This window comes from Neolamprologus multifasciatus, chromosome 22 (assembly GCF_963576455.1).
Source record: "Neolamprologus multifasciatus chromosome 22, fNeoMul1.2, whole genome shotgun sequence".
Lineage (NCBI taxonomy): Eukaryota > Metazoa > Chordata > Actinopteri > Cichliformes > Cichlidae > Neolamprologus > Neolamprologus multifasciatus.
Window position 1 is genome coordinate 120,692 of NC_140459.1, and position 21,809 is coordinate 142,500.

Consider the following 21,809-nt stretch of genomic DNA (forward strand, 5'->3'; position numbering starts at 1 on the left):
GCGAGGAAACACGGCCTGAACAGAATCATGACTTTAAACCTGAGGTAACGTGGAGGGAGGAAAACTGACGACCTGACAGACTGAATGAAAACGCACAGGCTAAATACACACAGGAAGTGATCAGGTGAAGGGGAATAAACATAATGATGCCACAGGGGAAGTAAAACTTAACCCGTTAAACATGGAAACACCAGACTCTTCAAAATAAAACAGGAAACAGCAGGTCAAACTAGATCATTAGAACACAATTAGACACAAACACACACGTACAACTGAAAGTAAAACACTGAGGACAAGACAGACCACAGGACAGGAAAAGACTCATAACTAAGGAGACGAACATATACTAAGAACTGAAGACAAACAAATGATAATATGTTGCACACTTGGATTAAGATGAGTTGAAACTAGTGTAGCTTTGTGAGTTTGCCTTTACTGTAAATGCAAATGTGTAGACATAGCACATCGTTACACATTTGTACAGTCACACAGCTCTTATCAGGTGCATTGCATTATGGTTAGTGGTCAGGCTTATTTACTCCCACTAGAGCTGCTCGTTTCAGGGAACACTCCCTCTTGTGGTGTAACAGAGGAATAACTACGCTTACAGCACTGTCTTATTGGAGATTGGGGCACACATTATTTTACAACAACCAAGGAAAGTAACATATTTGAACAATCACAACATGTTAACCAAATATAATATTGTAACTAAAGCTTATGGGGGGTGTCTTGTTTTTGTCCATACTGGTGTTTGCCAGAGGGGCCGATGGCGCGATATGGCAGCCTGGCTTCTGTCAGTCTGCCCCAGAGCAGCTGTGGTTACCACTGTAGCTGCCTCCACCTGTAGCTGCCTCCACCTGTAACTGCCTCCACCAGTGTGTGAATGTGAGAGTGAATGAATAGTGGCATTGTAAAGCGCTATCTAAATGCAATCCATTATTATTATTATTATTATTATTATTATTTTATTTTATTTTATTATTATTATTATTTTATTATTATTATTATTATTTTATTATTATTATTATTATTATCATGCCTCTCTTGTCCTTACAAATACTAGAACTTAACATCCTTTCGATGTAACGTACCGCCCTGACAGAGGTGATAAAAGTTATTTCAGACTGTGAGTCCGGCCTCAGACTGACACCACTGAAAGATGGTTGATGTTGATTCATCTCTGCAGCGCTTTCTCTTAGGGCAAGGCTAGTTCAGTAAGTAGAGTGGTTGCCCCGTGGTTGGAAGGTCGGGGGTTCGACTCCCCCGAGGAACCCCTGAGCAAAGTACCTGCACACTGCTTCACTGGGTGAATGGGAAAATGCAGAGGAGTAATTTCCCTACGGTGACTAACACACACGTTATTTTGTTAATATAAAGAGACACCTGCAACCTTACTCACAGCTCTGCTGCAGGTTAAAGCATTAGGCCATATAAAGCCATCAGCACTTCTGAGGTGTGTCCTCCATCCTGTGACCAGAATCAGCCTCAGAGCTCCATGTGGAAGGAGGTCTCAGCAGGAGCTCCAGTGGAGGATCCACAAACGACACAGAGAACATTTTTGTTGAGCTCATTGACTTATTCTCAGTCAGACTCGTGTTTGAGATGTTCAGGATTCCTTGAAGTCATCACAGGACTAAACATGAGCACAAAAACCTCAACAATACTACATCAACTTTTCATCATGTGATCAGGTTTCATCAGCTTTAAGACATAAAAGCAGTCAGAATGAGCAGCCTGTGTCACACTGGCCGACCTGTAAAACCAAGCGGGCACAAAGTGAGAGATTCTGTGCAGGAGTTCTGTGCACTGAGAAAAAACTGACACCGGTGAACATCCAGGGAGTGGACATTGAGATAGTGGACTCTTATAGGTACCTGGGTGTTCACCTGAGTAATAAACTGGAGCCACAACACTGATGCTCTTTACAGGAAGGGTCAGAGCAGACTCTACCTGCTGAGGCAGCTGAGGTCATTTGGAGTCCAGGGAGCACTTTTAAAGACCTTCTATGACTCTGTGGTGGCATCTGTCATTTTTTACAGTGTTGTATGTTGGAGCAGCAGTTTATTGGCAGCTGAGAGGAAGAGGTTGAATAAACTCATCAGGAAGGCCAGCTCTGTTCTGGGATGCACCCTGGACCCAGTGCAGGTGGTGGGAGACAGAAGGACTCTGGCCAAAATAACATCTCTGATGGACAGAGTCTCCCAGCCCATGCATGTAGATGTTGCTGCAGAGCTGCTTCAGTGACAGACTGCTGCGTCCTCGATGCATGAAGGAGCGTTTCTGCAGGTCCTTTCTCCCTGCAGCTGTCAGACTCTACGATCAAAGCTGCTCCCAACAAACATAGATGTTTACATCAATGCTGTAACTAGCACTAATCAACCGAACAACTACTACTGTTATAGCTGCACATTACCTATCTCAGTTTATATACGCTAACTGTTTGGAAGTTACACGTTTACGTTTTAATGCACAGGTACAATCACACAATCTGCACTTTTCTAATAAATATTCTTAACTATTTAAACATCTTTCAGTATCCTGCTCTGTTTGCCACTTATCTGTACTTTAATTTTAATAACTGTACAGGACTCTGCTTTGGTAACTATTGTCCATGATGCAAATATGTAAAAGTTGTGTTTCTCACCTGTGTCCGGTTCTTTTTGTGTGTTTTTGCTACTGTTACAACCAAATTTCCCCTTGTGGGACAATTAAAGGATTATTCTATGCAAATTGCCATGATCATTGATCAGTGACCATTGAATGGTTATGAGTACCATCACAGTGGGCTGTATTTTTGCACTAAATGACCAGATGAAAGACCAGTGAACCTGCTTCTTTTGAGGAATTAACCTCCCTCACTTTCACGATTGACAACTGCCTGAGGCAAAGGGGAGCTGAAAAGAACTACAAGGCCCATAAGGCACCTGCTAGTTCACCTCTGTTGTCCGTCCCCACACCGCCCACTCTTCTCTTCAGCCACCAGTGGAGCCCATGCAGAGTCTGCGGTTGACCCTGAAGGAGAAGGCGTTTGAGCCCATTGCTTTACTGCACCGCTCAGGGCATTTTCTCGCTTGTCCTACTGGTCATTCTTTTTCCACAACATGGTAAAACTTGTCTCAGATCACTTGAACAATACAGATAAATACCTTCTGAAAGTTATGTCAGCCACCAACACAAAGTGCTGGCTTCAGAAATGCCCCTTAACAGGCATTTTATTTATTTTTGTTATGAAACAGTTACATACATTAGAGCAAATGACATGTGCTATAAGGCTCCAAAGGACCCAGGAAGAAAATGATGGTGTTGTTGTTTGGCTCTTGAAGCAGACTCGGTGAGATTGTACAGTTGGATCATACAATTTTTTACTTTTACTGCAAAAGTAACTATTGTACTTGATTTTGTTAATAATCATCCCATGACCTCTTGTTCCTTCCTTTCCTTTTATGTTCGTGTTTGTATGTTTACAGTTTTTAAAAAAAAGGTCAGGTATCTCACCTCCTTCAGCTCACCAACCTGGCAAACCTTCCCTCTCTGGAACCTGGGCTCGTCACCGTCTCCTATACTCAGTAAGGTTTTGCACTTCAGAAATAGCTTTCTTCTGAGTCTGTATTTGTTGCAGTTTAGTATTTCTAAATTATTCTGAATTTCATCTCAAAAGTTGGCTGCGTCCACAATTATTTTCCTTTTCACATTTAGAATCTGAATCTACTTCACATTTTTTCAGACTTGGGTAAAGACAGATGTTGAAGTATTTATTTCTGCCACTGTGTGTTATTAAATCAGAGCAGAGATAAGCTAAAGATATTCTTTTTCATTATCTTCAAATTAAAGGTAAATCAGCAACAGCACAATCAGAATGAGGCAGCAACACAGGAAACACCAGTAAACGGCTGCTTTTTTAATTGTTTTTTCTTTTATTATAATTTTAAGAAATTATTCCAGTTAAAATTTATGGTTTTAGAATATTTTAAGACTTTAGTTCAGGTTCACTAGTGACGCGCTGTATTGTTTCCTCCCGTCAGTAGGCGGCGGTAAAACGCCATCTTGTGACATCAAACCGGCTAATCGCCTAAAAGAAGGGGCGTTGTCGTCACTTCCGGCAGTATCTAACATGGAGTCTGGTGGAGTGAAGTTGAGTCTGTGGGAGGACGGTCCGAAGCCGGGACACTTTTACTCCTTCCCCGGGAGCAGCAGTAGCGGGCCGGGCACAGCTTGTGGACCGGTCCGACACACACTGTGAGTGAGCCGCGGTCCTGCTCCGGGGCCGGTGCCGGTTTCGGGGTTTCGGTTTGAGTGCTGCATCATCATGGAGGAGGCTAGCTAATGCTAAGCTAACTTACACTGATTTAACCGCTGGGTATTCTCCGTCCTTTCCGCTGAGTAACGTCAGCGCCGACGGGAGACCCACGGGTCACGCCTGAGCTCTCGTGTTTCAACAACAGGGTTAGTTGAGTTCCGTGGACCCGTTCCTCGAGCAGCTTTACTGCTGTTTACTGGCACTAGCGCCATCTTGGGACGGGCACTCAGAGTTAACAGGGTTAAAATTGTGACCCAGGCAGCAATACTCGAGGATAGGCGTCAGTGATCTGTCACTGCAGTGTGGAGGTTTACGGGAAACACAGCCAGGCTTGTCCACGCAGAGCTTTCAGCATCCTGAGGGTGCGTCTGCCTACGTCACTATGGTAACGGGTGGGTGACTGAGAGCAGACACGTTATCCGCAGGGCGCAATTTACTCTGTTTATCAACAGAGTGATGCTTTAGAAACTAACCAATCAGAGTGGCTATAGGCGAATGAACTACTGCTCCCGTGAGAATGACCTCTGACCTCATTTAGCCGAGTCCTTTCTGTTCAGATCATACTGTGTGTGTGTATTATCACTTCCAAGGTAACTGTGCCCTCCACCAATCAGAAGTTTAAGCAGAGGATTGTGGGTAGCATAGTTATTTTCTGCTACATGTAGGCGTGTTCCTGGCAACTAGTTTCTTAGCTGAGTAAAAGAGGAAAGAGATTAGGCTAGTCTAAAAGTAAGAATCACTTCGATAGCAAGTTAAAATTGACGACCATTAACTGGACAAAGGCAGAATCATGCTGCTCAACTGTGTGACACCTTTCATCATGCAATGTGAAATATATAAGTTCACAATGCATGTGTGTTAGAATATATATATCTATACACACACACAGTCCAGACAACGAAGAAACATGCGTGCTGTTTGTGTGTTGTGCCGTGCATTAGTAGCGATGCACACTGTTCGAAAATTCATGACAACCACTTCAATAAAAGTTCTACATCTAAAATATCGAGGCAGTAAAGCATCTAGGTATTTTCTTCTGCTTAGTTGAAGTCGAGCCGCGGGGCAATGGCCCCAGCTCATCTGGGGGGAACATCGAGGCGTTCCAGGGCCAGCTGAGATGTCCTCTCAGTGGGACATGCTCTCTGCCCTCTGGGTTTTCACGTTCCATCGCACAGGCTAATTACACCACCATCGGACTTGTTTAAAGTAACTGTGTCCCGTCCTTCCACAGGAACCCGATGGTTACAGGAACATCGGTACTTGGTGTGAAATTCACTGGCGGGGTGGTGATCGCCGCAGACATGCTGGGCTCGTATGGCTCTCTGGCTCGCTTCAGGAACATCTCCCGCCTCATGAAGGTGATGCCGCCACCAGCAGAGGTCAGTTGACCGACTGCTTGTTTCAGCAACTTGAATATTGGTGTTTCCTCCACAGGTGAACAACAGCACCATCCTGGGAGCCTCGGGCGACTACGCCGACTACCAACACCTGAAACAGGTCATCGAGCAGATGGTGTAAGCGCACACACACACATACACACACTTGTACATCCCCCTTCCCATCTCACTGGTGTCGTTTCCCGTCAGTATCGATGAGGAGTTGCTAGGTGACGGGCACAGCTACAGCCCAAAGGCCGTGCACTCGTGGCTCACCCGCGTCATGTACAACCGCCGCAGCCGCATGAACCCACTGTGGAATACCGTAGTCATCGGCGGCTTCTACAACGGGGAGAGGTGAGACTTCCCGCCTACTTCATTGGGGCGGGGGGGTGGTTGGGGGCAGACCAGTCCAGCTGCATTCGTATTTGTTACCGCCTGTTTTTTAGTTCTAGGTCAGTTTTGTTTCTTTAATGTTTTATGTTTTTGGTGCTCATGGAAACGGCGGTTTATTTAAAAAAAAGAAGTATATAACTCCCAGGATGCATTTCAGCATGTTTACCTGTTAGAGGTGAACCTGAAATGGGAAGTAGCTCTTCTCTCACCAGGTTGCCGACTTCCTTCTCTCCAGTTTCCTAGGTTACGTGGACAAACTGGGCGTGGCTTATGAGGCTCCCACAGTGGCTACAGGCTTTGGTGCATACTTGGCTCAGGTGAGTTTCAGCTGTAACGCTCTGCTGGCTTTAGAAGATTGATCATGTCTGAAGGTTTTTAAGGTGTGGTCATACAGCTGACTAACGGCTGAGGCATTAAAGCGTTACCCAGGAGACCAGTGATGGAGTGTTTGTGCTGGACATGTGACAATAAAGCTGTGTTGAATCTGTGTGCAGCCTCTGATGAGGGAGGTGGTGGAGAACAAGGTGGAGATCACCAAACAGGAGGCACGGGAGCTGGTGGAGCGGTGCCTCAAGGTGTTGTACTACAGAGATGCTCGCTCCTACAACAGAGTAAGTCGCACCGCCGCGCACACTCAGGTGTACCGGACGCCATCCGGAGAAAGTAACAATTTTATTTCTGTTTCATTTCAGCACGAGATCGCCATCGTCACCGAAGAGGGCGTGGAGATCCTCGGACCCCTGTCTTCTGAAACCAACTGGGACATAGCCCACATGGTCAGGTAGGGTCAAAGGTCAGAAGACGAGGAAGAGTTAGATTTTTCCTCCAAGTTTAAAAACTGTTTCTGAGAGTAACCACCACTGATATGTCGATAGCAGAACACCTGACTTCACTGTGATGAAAATGTTGATCAGATACAAACAAAACTTTATTTACAATCTGTAGATGTGACATTTTTCTTCATGTTTCTCTGCAGCGGGTTTGAATGAAGAGAAGAGGCAGCGGTCTCAGCATCACTAACAAACCTTCTCCTCCTGTTTGCTCCAGTTTACTCTGTACTGTCTCTTTTGTATGATGGAAAATAAATGTAAGAAATAAAGAGAGCTGTTTTCCTTGGTTTATTTGTCATCTGCAGATTATTGAAGATGATCTTCAGATGAAACAGTTAAATTTGTCCTCAGTAAAAGTAGAATCACTGATTTATATCAACTGTTCCACAGATTTTTACCACTGCACGTTGATTTAAAGAGTTTCATTTATTTTAATCTCCTCAGACCCGAACTCTTCCACAGCAGCATTTTTAATTTCTCTTTGAAATTTGGGCTGATTGGGACCCGATGAATGTAAATACAAAGAATTACCAGATTTTTTTTTTTAACCTAATTTTTGTTTCTAAGAAAAATGAGAGCCACACATGAAGATATTTGTTTAGTTTTGATAGAACACAAGCAGTATAATGTCCTTGTAAGTGGATATGTAGAGCAAAATTGAGTATTTTGGTCTAAATAACCCAAAATGTGATGTCCACACATGTGGACGCAGGTTCTAGGAGGTTAATGGGTTTTGTTTTTTTACTTTTTGGAATTAGTCTTTTATCCACATTAAAATTCTTGGGGTTTGTAGGGAAAAAGCATTATTTACTCTAAGAAATTTGAGATTGTGTAAATATTTTAACCACATCCTTTATGTGGTTAATGAGAATTCAGTTATTATAAAATGCTCAGACTGGAGGACCTGAGCTCACTGCTTCTTCCTAACATTTCTACATGCATGTCAACTTTGTTTTGTTTGAGTTGGTTTCACTTTTGCTGTTGCTATGCAGAATTTGACAGAAAAATTTGTCTGTTTTGTAACTGGGCAGACCAGGAAAAGGCGTCCAATCAAATTAATTTCTGTTCTAAAAACATTTCTACTCGACGAATAGGATTAAACCTGCTTTTGGTGTCTGGGTAGATTTCTGAGAACTGACCAATGGGAATAGACGCTGGGTTTATGTATCATTATCAAGAATTATTTGGAAATGAGAAAGATCGCGCTGAAACGATTTAATGGGCTGTTTCAGCGCTTGCTAGCTAGTCTGAGCTGACTGCAGGTTTCCCCAATATTATGCAAATGTACTGTTTATAAGATTGGGGAAACCTGCAGTCAGCTGAGACCGAAGAAGTCACCTGGATGAGTGACGAAACGTTTCTCCCACTGAAAACGCTGCGTCCAGATGATCAGAATTCAAGGATTCTTTATTGTCATTCGCATCACATGTTTACATGAGGTGGAATGAAATGATGTGCACACGGTCCCGGAGCGAAAGAAACAATAACAAATAATAAGTTGTACAAATAAATAGAGTGCAACAACCTGAGTACCAGTATGGAGTATAGCTACAGCAGCAACGACCATGATGTCCAGCACTGATAAAGTGACGGTGTCAGTAGTGGTTAAGGTGCTACAATATCAGTTCTTGTCCATTTATGTATTGAGAAAGTCTCACAGCTTCTGGAATGAAGCTGTTTCTCAGTCTGGTGGTTTTGCATTTAATGCTCCTCAGCCTCCTGCCTGAGGGGACAAGAAGTGAGTGTGCTGGGTGAGTGAGGTCCTTCACTATACAGGTGGCCCTCGTCCTGCATCTGGAGGTGTATATGTCTGTGACGGTTGGGAGGCTGCCTCCGACCACTCTCTGTAGAGCTTTCCTCTCTGCCACAGGGCAGTTTCTGTGCCACATGTTGATGCCAGAGCACAGAACACTCTCCACCGCACATCTGTAAAAGGAGATGAGGACTGAGCTCTCCATTCCCACACATCTCATCTGCCTCAGGAAGTAGAGCCTCTGGTGAGCCTTCCTGATCAGGCTGGAAGTGTTTTTCCAGGTAAGGTTGCTATCTAGGTACGTACCCAGGTACTTGTAGCTGGGTACTACTTAGACTGCAGATCCTCCAACGTGCAGGGGTGTGTGTGTGTGTGTGTGTCTTCCCCTCCTCAAGTCCACAATCATCTCCTTCGTCTTCTTGTCATTTAAGCAGAGATTGTTTTTCCTGCACCAGTCCTCCAAGTGTTCCACCTCCTTCCTGTAGCCGGTCTCATCGTTTGTGAAGCAACCAACCACAGCTGTGTCATCTGCAAACTTGACAACATGACAGCCTGGATGGTTGGGTGAGCAGTCATATGTAAGCAGCGTGAACAAAGCTTTATTTGCAATCTGTAGATGTGACTAATGTTTGTGTTCATGTTTCTCTGCAGCACGTTTGAATGAAGACGAGAGGCAGGGGTTTCAGCATCACTAACAAACCTTTCTCTTCCTGTCTGCTCCTGTTTACTCTGTGTACTTTCTCTTTTGTATGATGGAAAATTCATGTGACAAAATAAAGAGAGCTGTTTTCCTTGATTTCTTGAAGATTAAACAGCTAAATATGTCCTCAGTAAAAGTAGAATCACTGATTTGCATCAGCTGTTCAACATAGTTTTACCATAGCATGGCATTTGAATGTATTACAGGTATTGCACTGCAGTGGTTTGTATCATATCTATCTAATAGACTCCAATTTGTGCATGTAAATGGAGAGTCCTCTTCACACACTGAGGTTAATTATGGAGTTCCACAGGGTTCAGTGCTAGGACCAATTCTGTTTACATTATACATGCTTCCCCTAGGCAGCATCATTAGAAGACATAGCATACATTTTCACTGCTATGCAGATGACACCCAGCTCTATCTGTCCATGAAGCCAGATAACACACACCAATTAGTTAAACTGCAGGAATGTCTTAAAGACATAAAGACTTGGATGGCCACTAACTTTCTGCTTCTTAACTCAGATAAAACTGAGGTCATTGTACTCGGCGCTGAAAAGCTTAGAAATATGGTATCTAACCAGATTCTTACTCTGGATGGCATTACCTTGGCCTCCAGTAACACTGTGAGGAACCTTGGAGTCATTTTTGACCAGGATATGTCCTTCAACGCACATATTAAACAAATATGTAAGACTGCGTTCTTCCATTTGCGCAACATCTCTAAAATTAGAAATATCCTGTCTCAGAGTGACGCTGAAAAACTAGTTCATGCATTTATTACTTCCAGGCTAGACTACTGCAATTCATTATTATCAGGATGTCCAAAAAACTCACTGAAAAGCCTTCAGTTAATCCAAAATGCTGCAGCAAGAGTACGGACAGGGACTAGAAAGAGAGAGCATATTTCTCCTGTTTTGGCTTCCCTTCATTGGCTTCCTGTTAAATCCAGAATTGAATTCAAAATCCTGCTCCTCACATACAAGGTCTTAAATAATCAGGCCCCATCTTATCTTAATGACCTTGTAGTACCATATCACCCTATTAGAGCACTTCGCTCTCGCTCTGCAGGCCTACTTGTTGTTCCTAGAGTATTTAAAAGTAGAATGGGAGGGAGAGCCTTCAGTTTTCAGGCCCCTCTTCTGTGGAACCAGCTTCCAGTTTGGATTCAGGAGACAGACACTATCTCTACTTTTAAGATTAGGCTTAAAACCTTCCTTTTTGCTAAAGCATATAGTTAGGGCTGGACCAGGTGACCCTGAATCCTCCCTTAGTTATGCTGCAATAGATGTAGGCTGCCGGGGGATTCCCATGATGCATTGAGTTTTTCCTTTCCAGTCACCTTTCTCACTCACTATGTATTAACATGACCTCTCTGTATTGAATCGTATCTGTTATTAATCTCTGTCTCTCTTCCACAGCATGTCTTTATCCTGTCTTCCTTCTCTCACCCCAACCGGTCGCAGCAGATGGCCGCCCCTCCCTGAGCCTGGTTCTGCTGGAGGTTTCTTCCTGTTAAAAGGGAGTTTTTCCTTTCCACTGTCGCCAAAGTGCTTGCTCATAGGGGGTCATATGATTGTTGGGCTTTTCTCTGTATCTATGAAGCGCCTTGAGGCGACATTTGTTGTGATTTGGCGCTATATAAATAAAATTGAATTGAATTGAATTGAATTGAATGGTTGACTTTATTCTAATGTGTTTTTTTTTGTTTTTTTTAATTAATCTTTTATCCACAATAAAATTCTTGGGGTTTGTACGCAAAAAACAGATTTTTTACCCTAAGAAATTTGAGATAATATTTAACCATATCCTTTATGTGGTTAATGAGAATTCAGTTTATTAATATTAAATGATCATTTCAGACTGGAGAACGTGAGCTCCCTGCTTCTTCCTAACATTTCTACATGCATGTCAATTTTACGTTTTGTGTGAGCTGGTTTCGCTTTCGCTGTTGCTATGCAGAATTCGACAGAAGAATTCATCTATTTTGTAACTGGGCAGATCAGGAAAAGGCGTCCAATCAAATTAATTCCTGTTCTAAAAACATTTCTATTCGACGAATAGGATTAAACCCGCTTTTGGTGTCTGGGTAGATTTTTGAGAACTGACCAATGGGAATAGACGCTGGGTTTGTAGTCAGGCAGACATAACAAACTCGTCCAATCACAAAAAAATCTGAAAAGGGGAATTTTGCTGTATCTTGGCTCAGGTACTTTCTTTTTCTTTTTTAAAATAAATAGTGAAGCGGGCTTCGCTTGTTGGATTATACAGTAATAACAGAATTTATGTATCATTATCAAGAATTATTTGGAAATGAAAAAGATCGCGCTGAAACGATTTAACGGGCTGTTTCAGCGCTTACTAGCTAATGCTTATCAGTTAGCTACTAGCTTAGCTTGTGAGCCACCCTATGATGATTAGCATGCAGGTAGCCCGTATATGTCTGTTATCCGGAACATCACCGGCATCCTAACCGGGAGCCGATTCACGCACGCGTGACAGTCGTGAAACGGTTCTAACATCTGTTCAGTACAACCCAGCCACCGAGTCTGGGCCGCCTCCGGTAGCTAACGCGGCGGACGGCATTAGCCCGCTAGCTTCGGAGTAATATGTTCAGCTGGGCTCGTGTGTGTGTATGTGCGCGCGCGCGCTGTAAATGGCAGCACATGACCACCGGCGCTGTAAACACTGCGGCCACACCGGCGACTCCTGATAACGGTAGCGGGCTCCGTGCTGCTCCTCCCCCGCTCCGGGGATTGCCGTAACACAGCCGGCGTTGGTCTCTCCGTTACCGCCCGCGGTCGGGCTGCCAGCCGCGCAGCCGCCGCAGAGCTATGACCCGGAACGTGGGTTGATTGCAGCTGTTTACATCCAGATTTTTTAACCTGGACGGTAAAATTAAACCGTTCTAGCTGGATCAGCATCGAGGGCCCGCATGGATGGGACGTGAAACCGGAGTCCCCAGAGGGGTCCGAGTAGGGGTGTGTTTGGCGGTTTCTGGACCCCGCAGGCCTGTACAGTAAAGCTGGGCAGCTGTGATACCTCAGGGCCCGCTGGACCCCAACACTGCAGCAGGACTGTGAACTGCATTGAGAGCCACAGCTTCCTCCAGATGTTTATCATCGTGCGGTCAGCTGTAAAGAATCCTGAGATGTCCTAGTAACTAATTGTTGATTTTTAGGCCAAAGTTGATCAAATTAGTTCTTAAACTGTTTCCTGAACACAGTTCGTGTCTCATCATATTTTATTAAACATGGTTAGTTCTGCTGGAAAGCTATGGGAGTCTGTGGGGACTGACCCTATGCTGGCCCCTCTGCTGAACTTCAGAGGAACTGCAGGTGGGCAGGCTGGTTTTAAATGTGTCTGTCCATGTACATTATTGGGGGGGGTCCGCGGTCAGTCTTCTAAGATCCTGACTGCACATTGTTGAGCGTGGATGACACAATTCGATCAGTTGACAAGTGGGCTGGAATACACACAGCAGAGTTAGTTGAGAAGAGAACTGCAGACAAACTCTGCAAAGATTAAAAAAAAGAATAAAGAGCTCGCTGCAGGCAGACGGCAGACTGGACAGCATCCACAAAGCTGGCTTCAGTTGCTGCTTTTGTCCTTACAGTGTGCGTTTTCCTGTGTCTCTCTCAGATGGTGTTTCACAGCATTGGTTAGTTGGTCCTGATGTCCGAGGACCAGTGTCACCAACGGGCCGAGGCCTCCCGGCGGGGCCAGGGCGGTCTGGAGACAGGGGAGGGTGACACTGAGCCCAGCATGCTGCTGCAGAAACTGAAGAGCAACATCTCGTAAGTCTGAGCGATGAAGCAGGAAGTGTTTGTGTGTGAAAATGGGGATTAGAATTTCTGTCCCTGTGTGGTGTTGGTGATGGATCTGATCAGCATGTCCTCTGTCCTCTTACAGGAAACACGTTCAGACCAAAGTAGAGCAGATCCTGGTAAGAAACTTGATGTGAGGTTAAAGTCTGGTTTGGTGCTCACCTCAGGTCTGATTCATTCACTGTGGGGTTTTTTCAACAGCAAGATGTTCAGCGTTTCTCTGACAATGACAAGCTGTACCTGTACCTGCAGCTGCCCTCTGGACCGAGTTCTGGAGACAAAAGGTGACGTTGCTTCTCCGTTTGGCTCCTTTGTTTTCATCCTGATAGTTTGATTCACTGTTTTTCTGTCAGAAAGGGTGAACCTCTGTAAATCTTGTGTTCTCAGCGGCAGCGATTCAAGTTCATTTAACACGGCCGACCAGCTCCACACCTGTAACTGGATCCGCAGTCACCTGGAGGAGCATTCGGACACCTGCCTGCCCAAACAGGACGTCTACGAGACCTACAAGTCAGAAATCACACACACACACAGTGACCCTGTAACAGGGGTGGTTTGACATAGATCTGGTTGCCATGGCGCTCCGATGCTTTCCTGACTGTGCGTCTGTCCTGCAGGAGGTACTGTGAGAACCTGCAGCAGCGTCCTCTGAGCGCCGCCAACTTTGGGAAGATCATCAGAGACATTTTTCCCAACATCAAAGCGAGACGGCTCGGCGGCCGAGGACAGTCCAAATATCCTTTCAGAATAAAAGAAAACCTGAACCCAGTCTCAGGTCAGGAATGCCAGGAGTAACATTTAGCTTCCTTAACCCGCCGAAACGTACTGTTACAGCGGCATCAGGAGGAAGACGGTCCTCAACATGCCTCTGCTGCCCAACCTGGACCTGAAGAATGACCCGGTACTCAAAGTGCAGCACTCCTGTGCAGTACTCCTGTGTACTGCAGTACTCCTGTGTACTGCAGTCCTCCTGTGTGCTGCAGTACTCCTGTGTGCTGCAGTACTCCTGTGTACTGCAGTACCAGTCATATTTATTTGCAATTTGTTGGTGATGAATACTGTTTGTTCCTCTTCGTCTCCAGGCGGAGCTCACCGAGCTGGTCCAGACCTACAAACAGGAAGTGACAGAGGCGGCGTGCGAGCTGATTTGTGACTGGGCGCAAAAGATCCTGAAGCGCTCGTTCGACACGGTGGTGGAGATCGCTCGCTACCTGATCCAGGAGCACATCGTCAACCCTCGCTGTAGTCAGGCTGAGCTCGTGTCCTCCGCCGCGCTCGCAGGTCTGTGTGTGTTTCTGTGTGTGTGTGTGTGTGTCTCTGTGTGTGTGTGTGTGTGTTACACCCCAGAGTCCCTCAGCCTGTCCAGTCCCCCCCCCCTCTCTGACACACAGAGAAACCTTCACATAATGATGATGATGATGGCGGTGAACACGATGATGATGATGATGTCAGCACGCCACTGACTGCGCTGTTTTCTGTGCAGGCGGTCCAGCTAAAACCCACAAAGTCATCAAGAAGACTCCTCTGGCGTCCAGAGCTGATGGTGATGGCGCTCCTGATCAGAAGGTTAATTTCACAGCAGGTAGTGATGTCACCGACCCACGCATCACATTGCTAATTTCCTCCTGTCTGCCTCTCCTTCCACAGAAGGATCTCGGAGACTCTTTCTCCTCTTCCTCGCTGAAATCGCAATCAGGAGACAAATCGGCTTCGTCTGGAAAACCTTCCTCCCTGGATGCTTCGCCGCCCTCCAGCTCTTCCTCGTCTCTACGTCCTGCGGTAAGTGAGGTGAACGAAACACAGACATCACAGATACAGTCAGGATGGCGTGTTTGTTTCAGTCAGACCAATCGGTGACCTCCGTCTCTCTGTCCGCAGGTTGAAGCATTCATCAAGCAGTTACCCAGAATCCTCCCTCGCAGCTCCATCCCAGAAAAGACGATCACCGTCCGCTCCTCTCCACCCTCACTGGCTCCCAAAGACGCCTCTGGTGTAGGGGAGGTGTCTGGACACGGAGGCCCCACCGCCACCGCCGCCACGAGTGGTGGCGGGGTGAAGGTGATCGCGATGGCAACGCTGCCGCAGCAGCAGGGCGGCCCCATTCCTGTGATGATTCTGCCTCAGAGCTGTCTGTCCTACGAGAGGGAGAAGGTCGCCCCGCCCCCTCAGCAGCATGCCCCCTCAGCCCCCACCTCTGTGGTCCAGAAGGTTCGAGGTGGAGCAGCCAAGCGTCCCCTGGAGGTGGTGGTGTGCAGTGGCAGCGCCGTCGGCAGTAGCACCCCCGCCAACACGACGCCCGTGAAACGGAAACGAGGACGACCGAGAAAACCTCGCCCCGAGGACTCCCTGCCAGCCCCGCCCACTACTCTTCCTCCTCCACCCCTACCACCTGCGCCACCTCCTCCTTCCATCATCAGCTCTGTGACGGGCGGCGTCATCCAGAAAGCCTCCTCCTCGTCGGCCTCCTCGCAGCCCGTGCTGGAGCTGGTGATCCAGGAGCCGCCCGGCATGGTTCTGGGAGCGCTGCCGGCGGTGGAGCACCGTGGCGTGGTGGTGCAGTGCCCTCCGGAGGTGGACCGCCACAGCAAGCCGCTGCTGCTGCTGCAGAGCCCGGGAAACCAGGGCTGGGAGCTGGCGCCATCAGGGCGCACCCAGATGGTGGAAGTCATCCAGAAAGCTCCACGACCGAGCAACAACAACAGCGCCACCACGCCGCCCACCGCACTGCCAGCACCTCCCCTCCCACTGCCCACGCTGCACGAGGAGCAAGGCGAGGTGGAGATCACGCTGACGCCGGTGCAGCCGCCGCCACCGCCGCCACCGCCGCCACTGCCGCCACCGCCGCCACCGCCTCCTCCCTCCACCTCCTCTGCTGGCTCCGCCTCTCCCGCCACAGTGATGAAGAATGTGGAAGAGGAAGCCGAGGGCAGCACATCCTCACAGAGGGAGGGGCACTAACCCTGTTACCTCACTCGCTACAAAGCCTCGCCGTCTGACGTCTTCTCATTGGTGGAGATCCCAGATCGGCTGCGTCACAGCCAGTCAGGGGCGCACATGAACACTCACATCTCGCGGCCGCACTTCCTCTGAACATTTGTTGGTCTGCTGCTTCGCTTCACCTTAAACGTGCAGAGGAGGAGGCGGGGTTTGGTACTTACGGGTCAGAGCCTTGTAAAGGTTCTGTGTGTTAAACCTGAGAAACCACCTCCTAATGCGCTCAGCCTCTGCTCCCCTCCAGTCGCCTCCAGGAGGCGCCGTTGGGGGAGCACAGGCTCCGCCCCCCTGTTCTGAACAGCCTTGTGTTTTTATCGTGTTTGTGATTTTTTTTAAATGTGCTTGAGAGAAAAACAAGTCCCCCCAAAAAGAAGCCGTTTGATCCAAACGTTTGAATGCGACGTTATTTATTAGTTCAGCTTGTTTGATTAGATTTAAATTATTAATCGTCCGTCACCGACTCTAAAAGTGCTCGTCAGGGCCAGACGACTCACAGCAAACCTGCTTCCATCTGTTCTCTGTCAATTAGCACATTTGTTTAACTAGAAACTACTTTTTGTGAACTGTGAAACCTTCACCGCCTGCTACAGAGCGCAGCAGCGGCACGATATCTGGCCCTCACGGATCGAACGGTTGGTTTGAAGCTTGAGCTCAGGCACAAGGAGCAAAGCACAAGTCGCCTCCACCAACGCTCACGTGCAGAATAATTTACCCACTTAGAGCCCGTAGGACGCCACGCACCCTTTGCACTAACCAGCTCCCTGCGAGCGCCACCGCAGCTCTGTCCTGATCAGCAGTGTGACACGACCATGTCGAGACGCTGATGTTGATAATAAATAAAATAACCCAAAACAAAGGTTTCGGCCACAGGAAGTGCCCTAAACTCGTAGCAGGAAGTGGTTCCTGCTCTTCTTCTGTGGTTCCTTCAGGAGGACTCTGGAAGTGTCACATTGCTGAGTGTTGTTCTTCACTTCTGTCAGACGGCGTCTCGCTCCCCGCGGGCGTCGTCTTCATCATTGGTGCTACAAACCCGCAAGGCTCGGCACTGCCGCCGTCCTCGCCATCTCCATCCTGTGATCTCAGACTTGTAAAAACCCCGTTTGTCAGTACTCGCGTCTGGAGGTGTGAATGTGGCGTGTTCACGTGTGTGTCCTCACTTCCCTCTGTCCTCTGAGAGCTGTGGGTCAGTTAACGGGACGTCGAAAATCCTGACTGTTAATTCACACGTGTTGCATGATGGGAAGGTGCACACGGCAGCACTGCACTAAGCGCCAGCATGTAAATATGACTGCATGGTGTAAACTCGGCCGACTGGCACGTCTCGGCGTCCTGTTAACTGCCGCGGCCCCGACTGACTCCTGCACTGTGTACAGAGTCCGTGTGTGTTACCAGTTTGTTGTTATTCAGAGACTACGTCACAGCTATTTATGAGTAATGTTTGTGGTTGCACCTGACGAGAGGCCGACCGCACCACGGCCGCTTCAGTTTAAGTGTTGAACAGTATAAAGAGGAAAATACGAGTGAGAGCTGAAGTGATCGCACAGAGTCGTTACATCTCACGGTTTAAGTCTCTCTAAAGGCCTCAGTTTACTTCAGACGAAGTTTGTACGATAAACTGACGGCCGCCACAGGCGAGTCACCTGACCTGGACTGTGGTTACAGCAGTCCTTCCAGTCGCATCACGTTTGTCAGAGAGAACTGATGCTGAGTTACTCCGGGAGCGTCTGACGAAACGTTGGACCTCTCGGGACCTGTTTATGCTGATCTGGGACCTCAGTGGGGATTTGATCCAGGACTGGGAAGGCTTGCTGGTCCTGAACTGGTCCCTGTTGCTTCCTTTGAGGTGGACTGAGGCCGAGATGCTTCCAGAAAGAAAAACAAAAACCCTCTGTGGGCAAAGTTGCTGCTGAGTTGACCAACGAGTCGCTCTGCTGCCAGTCACCGTTGACTCTGTCCTCATCACTTTATCGCAGACCTGATGTTAAATGTTGCTTTTGGGAATCAAACAGTTCTGACTGAAACCCAAAGAGATTGTTCCCTGTGCAGGAGCTGCTGGGTTAACTGGGCAAACTGGGAAACCTGACAAAGATGCAAAAAGAGCTGAAGTTGGGACAGCGCGAGTAACTGAGCAGAGCTGATTCAGAACGCGAGTCTAAGAGTCGGTTTCCAAAGGCGTTCAGATAAACGGTGATTGTGAGAGAGCCAATCAGGGGGAGAGAAAGTCGAGGGGGAGGCGGACCTGAGCTGCTTCACACCTGCTGTCCAAACGACCAGGTGTGAAGCAGCACGACGAAGCCTGAGACCCCAGAAGCTTTGGTTCATCTGAATAAGTGGACCTGCTTCCTCTTTGATGATCCCTGAAGGGCTGCAGGGTGACCCAGTTAAGCAGCTATGGCCCAGTTTGGCCCAGTCTGCACTGGGAGCACTGGGAGCCTGGGTTTGCTGTCTGTGGGGGGTGTTCACTGTGGAGCCGCAGTGCTCCAAACTAAACCAGAAACGGGTCAGATAATCAAAGATTAAACGATCGGGATCCGGGTAGCAGGGCGTCAACTCCGAGGGGCCAGACTGACGGCGCCTTCTGATGTCACTTCCTGTCTTGTTTATATGTGCTGTACATGTGTAGAGCGGCTCCCCTGCGAGGCACAGCCCTCTGAGATGTGAACAGCTGATTATCACTGACCCTCGCCGGGTCAGAGACCTTCCCTGACGAAACGTGACGAGATGACGAGGCGCTGTCGGGAGCGACCCTGGCGTGGGGGCCGGGTTTTTGTCTGTAGCTGTGACCAGCGGCGTTGGCGTTTCCTGTTGTTTTCCTTCTGCCTTGTGCTTTGTCGGTTGTTGAGCTTGTTGATGTGCAGATTTTCTTCTTCCTGGTGTTGCCGTGAGAAACGCCATCAGTTTCTGCATGTGTTCCCGTGGCTGCTGGTCTCTCTTTTGGATGTTTGTTTCTCCGTAACTCCGCCCCCTCTCCTTTCTGTTGCTTTTTTGTTTTGCACTTTACTTCGGGAGCGGTGGAGGATGAACCTGCTGCTCAGCAGGCGGCGTGACGCAGCTTTGCTTGTGTTTGTTGTGAAGAGAAAGTGAAGCGTGATGAGGACAGAAGCCAGAACTTTAATGTGAATCTATTTTCCTACGTGACGCAATAAAGACGTGACGTTAACTTACTCTCCGGTCTCCGCCTTTCATTTCAGCAGGTATTCAATCACTTCCTGATGACTAATCGGATCTTTGGAAAATGCTATCAGCATTCCCGAGGGTCCCTCGCTGCTCACAGGATCTGAGGGTCAAAGAGGACTTGGTCACAAAACCTGAATCCTCTGGGACAAACCTTGATACGCTGAATGATCAGCTGATTGTTTCTAGTTTGAGTCTGAAATCAGATTTTTTTTGGTTAAAATTTTATAATTTAGTCTAAAACAGACCTGAAGTATTTAAAATGGGTTTAAAAGATGATTTCTGTAAATGTGTTCTTTCTCTTCTCACTTGTTTCATGTTATTTGTAAAGCTGCTGATCGAAAACAGTGAAAACACAAAAGAAGAGCTTGATTTTCTGCCTATGTGACAATCGCAGACATAAGAATCAAAAAGCCTTAACTGCCATTGTTCACAGTGAAGTTGTGGGTGGTCCACACCAACTGTGCAGGAATGAAATATAAATAGTAAGACAGGGCTCAGAGTTGAGCTGCGTAGGTGGTGAGAGGTTATTGTTGCACATTGTTCAGTGGTTTGTGTTTCAGTCTGACTGTCAGGGGAGAGAAGTTATTGAAATGATTGTTCTGTGAGGGATGATGACGTCTTTACTTACACTGCCAGCCAAAGGTTTGGACACATCTTGTTTTTATTACTTTCTACATTGTAGATACAAACTGAAGAAGTTAAATACATGACACAAGGATACGTGGAATTATGTAACAAAGAAGCAGATGATAAATAACTCCAGATATGTTGTATTTTAGACTCCTGTAAGTGTCCACCCTTTGTTGACACACTGTAGACCCTCGGCCTTCTCTCAGTGAGCTTCATGATGATCACCTGAGAGGGTTTCACTTCACAGGTGAGCCTGTCAGGGTTTGTATGTGGAGTTTCTTGGTTGGTGCACAGCTGACAGCCCTATTTGACAACGGTTAGACTTCATGTTATGGCAAGAACCAATCAACTAAGAGAAACAACAGTCCATCATTACTTTAAGAACTGAAGGTCAGTCAGTCCGTAACAATGCTAAAAATGCTCTGTATTTGTAAAGTGCTTTACTCGTCCCTAAGGACCCCAACGCTCTTTACACACCCTGTCATCCACCCATCCACACACTGGTGATGGCAGCTACATTGTAGCCACACCCACCCTGGGACGCACTGACAGACGCGAGGCCGGCAACCTTCCGATTACAAGGCGACCTCCCAACTCTTGAGCCACGATCGCCCCTTTGAACGTGTCCCAAAAGTGCAGTCGCACAAAACATCAAGCACTACGATGAAACTGTCTCACATGAGGACGGCCCAGGAAAGGACGACCAAGAGTCCCCTCTGCTGCTGAGGATACATTCATCTGAGTTAATCACAAATTAACAGCAGCTCAGATTAGAGCCCAGATTAATCCCACACAGAGCTCCTTTATTTCTCGTTAGTACGTGGGGTTCTGCCCGGCCCGAGAGCCGTCGCCAGGCCCCTTCAAGGCCTTCCCCAAACCGCAGCACTATCACACTTCCTCATCGTTACCAAGGAAGTTACTGACTACATGTGTATACGGTGTCCTGATTGGACAGACATGGATGTAAAGCACACTGAGGTGAAGTAAGGCACTGATTCTAACATAAAGGTACTCTGGATATCATCAAATGTGCAAAGATTGTTAAATGTTACATTTTGTGTTTGTCAGGTGTCCTGTTTGAAGGAAACACTGTGCATGTGTGTACATGAACACAAGCAAATAGAAATCCTCAGACTTGAAAGATTGTGAATTATTTTGTTCGTTTATTGGCTGTTTGGTCATTTTATGACACGATGGATGCTGTCGTTATATTTCAATATAGTTTCTGAGTTGAGGAGGATAAAAGAACATTTAACATTAAATGTACGGATGTTGTGCACTAAGCAAAGCTTCATTTAAAAAGTTTTCTTCTACCAAATTTTGAGAAAATGGTTGTAATCGTATAGAAATGTAAGATTATAAAGAAGTTACAGTGAAAAGAAGTAAATGGTCACATAAACAGAACTTTCAGTTTTTCTCTTAACGGAAAAATAAACAGTGAATAAACGGATTTTCGTGTCATAACTGAAGGAAATGTCCGTAAACAGAGTGGACTGAAAATCGACACAATGTTTCTTTTTCCGGCAGAAACACAGAAAACGGAAATCTTTACGAAGTGCAAAAAACATTTGTTGTGACAGGAATGTTGTTTGTGGCTCGAGGTGAAGTGACATCGTTCACGAGGGACACACCTGACATATATCTCACATATTACAGGCCAACAAATTCTTTTAGCGCTTTAAATACGGACGGTCGCTTTCTGGCAGAACCCCGGGTGTCCCGAGCCACGCAGTGAACGTCACGTCCACAGGAAACAAATCTCCACGTCCTTCACTTACACGGGGGCTTCACTTTTCCTCACTGCTACATGAAGTAATGCAGTCA

General features: G+C 46.9%; 2 protein-coding genes across 4 annotated transcripts; both read left to right on the forward strand.

The window, feature by feature from the left end:
* The first annotated feature begins 4,080 nt into the window (after positions 1-4,080).
* psmb4 (proteasome 20S subunit beta 4) lies at positions 4,081-7,171 on the forward strand. The gene is made up of 8 exons (XM_085148554.1): positions 4,081-4,239; positions 5,532-5,658; positions 5,735-5,814; positions 5,887-6,033; positions 6,308-6,389; positions 6,567-6,683; positions 6,765-6,853; positions 7,049-7,171. Exons 1-8 carry the CDS (start codon positions 4,115-4,117, stop codon positions 7,059-7,061), a joined length of 780 nt encoding a protein of 259 aa, XP_085004680.1. The 5' UTR covers positions 4,081-4,114; the 3' UTR covers positions 7,062-7,171.
* A 3,950-nt stretch (positions 7,172-11,121) lies between these two features.
* rfx5 (regulatory factor X, 5) lies at positions 11,122-19,342 on the forward strand. 3 transcript variants are annotated; one of them, XM_085148523.1, is made up of 11 exons: positions 11,122-11,566; positions 13,000-13,154; positions 13,270-13,303; positions 13,386-13,468; positions 13,572-13,694; positions 13,802-13,918; positions 14,007-14,085; positions 14,267-14,465; positions 14,668-14,750; positions 14,832-14,972; positions 15,063-19,342. In XM_085148523.1, the coding sequence occupies exons 2-11, from the start codon at positions 13,033-13,035 to the stop codon at positions 16,140-16,142; spliced, it is 2,061 nt and encodes a 686-aa protein (XP_085004649.1). In that variant the 5' UTR covers positions 11,122-11,566; positions 13,000-13,032; the 3' UTR covers positions 16,143-19,342. The 3 variants fall into 3 exon arrangements, with proteins under 3 accessions (XP_085004649.1, XP_085004651.1, XP_085004650.1); XM_085148525.1 differs by having other exon boundaries at positions 11,129-11,566; positions 14,832-14,963; XM_085148524.1 differs by lacking the exon at positions 11,122-11,566 and adding an exon at positions 11,573-12,695.
* The last annotated feature ends 2,467 nt before the right edge of the window (positions 19,343-21,809 follow it).

What these genes read in the sequence shown, in the direction of transcription:
- psmb4 (XM_085148554.1), top strand. Translation starts at nt 4,115, where the DNA reads ATGGAGTCTGGTGGAGTGAAGTTGAGTCTGTGGGAGGACGGTCCGAAG. An exon ending in GGACCGGTCCGACACACACT is followed by an intron (nt 4,240 to 5,531) that starts GTGAGTGAGCCG and finishes GTCCTTCCACAG; the next exon opens with GAACCCGATGGTTACAGGAA. An exon ending in GGCTTCTACAACGGGGAGAG is followed by an intron (nt 6,034 to 6,307) that starts GTGAGACTTCCC and finishes CCTTCTCTCCAG; the next exon opens with TTTCCTAGGTTACGTGGACA.
- rfx5 (XM_085148523.1), top strand. Translation starts at nt 13,033, where the DNA reads ATGTCCGAGGACCAGTGTCACCAACGGGCCGAGGCCTCCCGGCGGGGC. An exon ending in TGGACCTGAAGAATGACCCG is followed by an intron (nt 14,086 to 14,266) that starts GTACTCAAAGTG and finishes CTTCGTCTCCAG; the next exon opens with GCGGAGCTCACCGAGCTGGT. An exon ending in TACGTCCTGCGGTAAGTGAG is followed by an intron (nt 14,973 to 15,062) that starts GTGAACGAAACA and finishes CTCTGTCCGCAG; the next exon opens with GTTGAAGCATTCATCAAGCA.